The 6803-nt window shown below is 42.0% G+C and overlaps 1 protein-coding gene and 1 pseudogene across 2 annotated transcripts in view; both read right to left on the reverse strand.

Moving 5' to 3' along the window:
* The window catches only part of DCUN1D4 (DCN1, defective in cullin neddylation 1, domain containing 4), a 93213-nt gene that overhangs the window by 26334 nt on the left and 60076 nt on the right, over window positions 1-6803 (reverse strand). For both annotated transcript variants that reach the window (XM_006872664.1, XM_006872665.1), the window contains exon 6: window positions 2824-2915. In XM_006872664.1, the coding sequence (XP_006872726.1) occupies window positions 2824-2915 (92 nt within the window). The remainder of the gene's footprint in view (window positions 1-2823; window positions 2916-6803) is intronic.
* Window positions 5338-6252, reverse strand: LOC102815654 (annotated as a pseudogene).

Below are 6803 nucleotides of genomic sequence, written 5' to 3' on the forward strand. Positions count from 1 at the left end.
TGGGAATACACGAGCAGACATGAGCTCTGACTGGTGACCACATTGGTCACTGATAACAGGGGAAGTGAGTGAAAAACAGCAACAAAGTTGTGAGCTAAGCCCTACAACATTCAATAGATTCCTGTGAACCCGGGTGGAGAACTGATTGGCCAGCAGTGTGGCAAGACATGGGGACTCCTGGGCCCAGAGTCAGTGACATAGCCACAGAGGACTAGAGTGGAGAGTGAAGCGTCCAGCTGATAAGGAGAGTGGGCATATGCATAAGAACACCCACACTTGCAGACAATACCCACTTGTCTGCTGGATGATCAGAATTCAATTAGAAGAAGAAAGAAGAGGAAAAAAAGAGTAATCTGTTACAATTTGATGAACTTGACCTATACCTATGGATGCAGTAGCTCAAAAGAGGGAGCAAATCTTTACAGTGAGAATCATTCCCACCCACTCGATACACAGGGTAGGCAGGGATGGGCAACTGGGACACTGCCTACCCAAAATGGGGGGCTACTAAGGCAAGAAGTAACTGGCTTACAGGCTTTCAAGAGGGAGCCTAGATCCAGAGGGTGCATAGGAAGGTAGAATCTCCACTGAGTAATATACAATCTGTCTGGGTGGGGCTGATGAAAGAAAATGCAGATAGGTCTCTTGTGATACAATGGTGAATAATTGTTATCAGGACTGATTGTGAGAGTTGGAAATGTGAAGGTGGACATTTTGTAGCAAAACAAGGGGAGTGGTTGACTTTGCAGTCCAGGAGCAGAGGTCCCTGGGACCATCAAGGGAGAAGAGTGGAGTCCAGAACCCTACCCAGAGAAGCAGTGACACCAGAGATGGAGGCAGAGATGATAACATGGAGAGAGGGAACGGCTGGGGACTCTAGACCCAGAGAGGGAGAGGGGCTGTGTGCTGATGACCGGGGTGCAGGCTAGCAGGGTGTAGCCTTTTGTTGGTTGATGATGCAAGGAGGGGATTGTAACCATGGCAATGATATGATATACAATAGGATGAATGTAAAGCTAATGTTTTCCCATGTAAACTATCACATAATTCACAATAAAACATTTAAAAAAAATAACAGTGATCTTTTTCTTATTCTGGACTAACAAAAACAGAATATGATTTTTTAATCACTAAGAGTTATGAAGTTCTAATTTTACTCAAAATTAAATTAGGATCTATAAAATAGAATATGTAAAATATTTTCCCTGATGAGTTAGTTATATGCTGCTCAACTTTTTCTCACTAACTGTAAACCAGATGCTAATTAATGAACCTTTGCTTTTGAGCAGAAGCTTTGTTGCTTTTTAAGCACTAGATATACACTGTCCACTATGGAAATCACCAAGTCCATGGTACGAGCCCTCCAGCTGCTCCATGGAAGATGAGGCTTTCTGCTTCTGCAGAGATTTTAAAAAGACTCAAAAACCCTGTGCAGGAGAATCATTCCCACCCCCTCCACACACAGAGTAGACAGGGATGGGCAACTCGGACATTGGCTACCCAAAATGGGGGGTGGAGGGCTACAAAGGCAAGAAGTGACTGGCTTACAAGCTTTCAAGAAGGAACCTAGATCCAGAGGGCCTGGAGGAAGGTAGAATCTCCAGTGAGTAGTATTCAATCTGACTAGGCGGGGCTGATGCAATGAAATGCAGACGCGTCTCTTGTGATACAATAGTGAATAATTGTTATCAGGACTGATTGTGAGGGTCGGAAATGTAAAGGTAAATGTTTTATAGCAAGGAGGGGAGTGATTAACTTTTCAGTCTAGGAGTGGAGGTCCCTAGGACCATCAAGGGAGAAGAGCCGAGAGCGGGACCCTACTCAGAGAAGCAGTGATGCCTGAAATGGAGCCAGAGATGATGACGTGGAGCGATGGAGCAGCTGGAGACTTTAGATCCAGAGAGGGACAGCGACTGTGTGCTGAAGACCTGGTGGGTACGGGGGAAGGATTGCAATGGAGGGGATTGTAACCATGGCAATGAGACCATATACATAGAATGAATGTAAGACTGATGTTCTCCTATGTAAACTATCACATAATTCACAATAAAACATTAAAAAAAAAAATTATAAAAAAAAAACAAAAAACCCTGTGCAGGGTCTCTAAGAGTAGGAACCAATTTGAAAGAACTTGGCAACAACTGCAATATGGCAACCATTAGGAGTCCTGGTGGAGCATGTTGGCCATTTAAACCCACTAATCACTCCGTGGGAGAAAGATAAAGTCTCCTGCTGTAAGGATTTATAGCATTGGGAACCCTGGGAGCAGTCCTACTCTGTCTTGGGGTAGTTATGAGTTCCTATTGGTTTGGCAACAGTGGGTTGGTTTGGTTTGGGTTTAGGTACATGTACCTATTGAACACTTTGAAATGTAGCTAATGCAATCTGAAGACTTAGTATTAACTAAAGAATGTAAAAGATTTTGTGAATAATTTTGATATTACCTGCCAAAAACTGATTAATACTTTTTGACTATATTAAGCTATATGAAATGTATTATTAAAATGAATTCCACGTTTTTCTTTTTTAATGCAGCTACTAGAAAAGTTACAATTATATATGTGGCTCACATTTGTGAGAAAACATGTTACTATTTGACTGAGCTGCTCTAGAGTAATTTAAAATCAACAGCAGATATTTAAAATTCCTAGAGAAACTTCATCCATAATAGTCCTCCCTCCTCAGCATACAAAAACAGGTCTTGATGTCTTTACATCTTTGGACACTTGCCCAGACCACCTTTCTTCCACCCACCCAACCCCAGCTCCCCGAAGTCCCAGGAAGGAGGAGCAGGGACCCCGTTCGTGCAGGTTTGGAACTTACTGTAAAGAAGTCATCCCTTTCAGCCATTCCTGCAGAGTAAAATAACCCATGTTTTGTGCATCCAATTTCCAGGCTAGGACAAGCATAACTACCTGTTCAGGAAGGAGAAAGGGGGAAAGACAGATCAGATTGGAACATCAACTCCCAGCAATGAGGTGCATGAACATCTTCCCAAATCTGTTCATGGTAGTTTAGCCACTAAAATATGATGGACAAACTAATGCTTCAAAAATAAGTTCCAGTTTGGCACACACGTACAAGTCTGCTCATACACTGTGTGGTGAGGGTTTGGAGAAGGAAGCGCTCTCAGGATGCTTGACCGCAGATGTAACCTCTCCAGAGGGCATTCTGGCAATATCAATCCAAATGAAAACACTTACTGACCCAGCAATTCTGCCTCTGGAAAACTTTTTTATAGGCATCTCTGAACATATACACAAAAACATACATTCAGTAGTACTTGTATTTACTGCAGCACTATTTATAAGTAGCAAAAAACTGTAAACAACTCAGAATAAGGGACTAGTTACTACTTCTTTGATGAATACAGTTCATACAAAGGAATACTATGTCCCCATTAACCAAAGTACAGTTATTTGTACATATAAGGAAAAAAACTCCATGATTTATTATGTGACAAAAGCAAGGTAAAGAATAGTGTATAAAATGTAAAAAGATAGGTAGGAGATACACAGTAATTTCACATACACTAACATTCATAAATTTAACTATATACACTGAGCAATGAAGTTGGATGAGACTGGAATGTGATCAGGGTGTCATTGCCCAATGTCTCCTCAATGGCGATGGTACCCCTGTATCACTTACATTGTGGACCCTCCCCACTAGAAAGTTTCCATGAGTAAATTAGACTATACAGATAGCCTGCTTTTAGAAAGTTGGCTTCACACCACTTTGCTACACAAAAGATCTACATTGGATCAGGTATCCCCACCATCCCAGTTTCAAAAGCTTGCTTTATGCCACTTTGCTTTTACAAAAGACCCACATTAGTGCCTGTCTCTGCTAACAGAGAAATCTGAAGAGGATTTTTGCTTTCGGTTCAGCATTTGTTTTTCTGTGATCCTTTAGAGAGGCAGCGCGCACCCACAGCAGCAAAAGAGGTGTCACCAAGCTCCTTCCCCCGGAACTCCATGCATCATCTCAGCATCGACCACCACAGCTTTTACTGTGTCTGTGAACACTTTATGTTAGTGTAATTTTAGGTTTTCTGTGTTACTTGGTATGATTTGGCAGGTTATTTTTTGGGTCTGAGAATGCTCCAAATTTTTTCCTGTATAAATCAGTGGTAACTGCTTTCTTTACTTGATGGCCTTTTTGGCTTCATACAGGTTTCATGGAGTCCTGGCAGGGCGTGGTAGGATAAACACTGATCTGTTAACTGCAAAGTTGGCAGTTTAAACCCACTAGCTGCTCCTTGGAAACCCTCTACAGAGTTGCTACGAGTCAGAATGCACTTAATGGCACATAACTACAATAACAACAAAGGTTTCATAGGAATGCTCCAATTTCATATAACTAGGAAAACCTGTACTCAATTCTCACTTAAGTACTGTCTCAGTTTCCTAGTGTTACTATTGCAGACAACAAGTGAGGCCTTTTAACCAACATTTATTTTCTCACCGTTCAAAAGACCAGTGGTCCAAATCCAGAGACTTTTCCTCTATTGGCTCTGGGGGAAGGTCCTTTATCTCTTTTCAAAAGCTTTCATTCCTCCATTCCTTGGTGATCTTCATGTGGGCTGGCATCTGTCTTCCCCAGCTGTTCTTCATTTTATACATCCAGAGTAATGGAATTGGGTTTAAGATACACCTGTACTAACATGGCTCCCCACCACTCATTTGTCAGTTTGTCATACTGTGGTGGCTTGTGAATTGCTGTGATTCTGGAAGCTGTGCCACCAGTATTTTAAATATCAGCTGGGTCACCCATGGAGGATAGGTTTCAGCTGAGTTTCAAAACAAAGACAGAATAGATAGAAGGAGAGGCAGACTACGTCTGAATATTTAATCACTGAAAACCTTATGAATAGCAGTGGAACACTGTCAGATAGCACCAGAATACTGAATAGTGAAACATGAAATATTGAATACGAAAACAGAACATTGTCAGATATAGTGCCAGAAGATGAGCCCCTCAGGTTGAAAGCCACACAAAATATGACTGGGGAAGAGCTGCCCCTTCAAAGAAGACTTGACCATGATGATGTAAAAAAAAAAATTTTTTTTTGTCATAAATCTGAATCTTTATTGCTCTGAAATAAATGTTATAAACATACTAAACAAAACTTCAATATTCAGTCTCAGAAGAGGTGTGCGGCTCAATGCCCATCACATGTAATAAGGAATTTTCCTTTAAAAAAAAAAGGAAAGAAAGTACTGTAAGGAGTGTTTCATATGAATGAAAATGCACCCTTTGGATTCTCCCTCCCCCCCATTAGTTTGTATACACATTGGAATCAAAAGGTTTGCATTTTCTTCACAATAGTTTTTGTTATGATGCTTGACACTCAACAAATTCATCAAGAAGAATAGGCCAAGCACCATCTTCATGGTAGTTACAAGGATCGGCATGGAGCATTCTACTGAGTTCAAATACATTGTACCACTGATCTTTGTTTATAACACCATACTTTGATTGCTCCAGGTACTGGTAAAATACTGAAAACAGTGGCCATGCCCTCCCAAGCAGAAGAGCTAACATAGATTTAGCAGTATCAATATTAAGGCTTCTCTGATCTTTATGCCTTGCAAAATCAAAGGCATATCTGTGGTGGTGGTGGTGGTTATGTGCCGTGGAGTTGATTCCGACTCAAAGCGACCCTGTACAGGGTTTCCGAGGCTGTAAATCCTTACCAGAACAGAAAGCCTCATCTTTCTCTCACGTGAGGAACCGCTGGTAGTTTTGAACTGCTGACCTTGTGGTTCACAGCCTGATTCGTAACCACAAAGCTACCAGAGCTCATTAAAGGCATATCTGTAGATATTCTTAAATAACAAAATATCATTCAAGTGTGAGCGCAGAAAGTCAAATTTGTTCTGTAACTTTTCTGTGCAGTCACACTGTGATGAACTCATCCCCTTTTACTATTCTTCCTTGGTAAAAAAAAATCCCATGTTTTCAGTTTCCAATCTCCACACTAAACTAACATAATAGTATTTTCAGGTTCAACACCAATGTCTTCACAAAACGTTTCCATTCCTTCTGGCCCTACAACTTCATCAGGAACTATATACTCATAAAATCAAGCCAGGCACTTCTTGCTTGAAAAATGTTCTCTTCCACTTATTAATCTAGCAGGAGGCTGGGATCTGCAATAATTGGAGACTTACACTTCTTGATGCCTCCGTCTTCCGCAACTGCCGCTGCCACCGCCACCCTGGGGGATTCTCTCTTCTTCACTGGCATCTTCCACCCTCCCCGGCAGGGTGGGCAGGGGAGGTGGGAAGGGGATCACTGTCCCCTGGGGGCCCTTCAGAGCTGGCACCCGATTCCCAGAAACAGCAGCAGGCAGAGAAGCAGAGTCCACAGCCAGCCCAGTCCAGCCTCTGCCTGGGGCTGTGGTGGCTCCTTGCCGGTAGACACTGCGCTTCCATTTCGTTGGGAGGCGATAACACGCACAGCGCAGCACCTCCACCAGGCCTTCGGGGCCTTCATTTACTGATGGGGCGCAACTCAAAATTAAGTAAACAACACTTAATAATAGCTAGAAAAGTTGGAAATTGAAATGCAATGGAACGCATACACATTGATATCCTAGGCATTAGTGAGATGAAATGTACTGGTAAATGGCCAGTTTGAATTTGACAATCATATGGTTTTACTATGTCAGGATTGACAAATTCAAGAGGAATGGCATTGCGCTCATGGTCAAACAGAACATATCAAGATCTTTCTTATAATACAACATTGTCTGTGATAGGGTGCATTGTTGTTAAGTACCGTGGAATCGGTTCCGA

This window comes from Chrysochloris asiatica, unplaced genomic scaffold, assembly GCF_000296735.1.
Source record: "Chrysochloris asiatica unplaced genomic scaffold, ChrAsi1.0 scaffold00209, whole genome shotgun sequence".
Taxonomy (NCBI): domain Eukaryota; kingdom Metazoa; phylum Chordata; class Mammalia; order Afrosoricida; family Chrysochloridae; genus Chrysochloris; species Chrysochloris asiatica.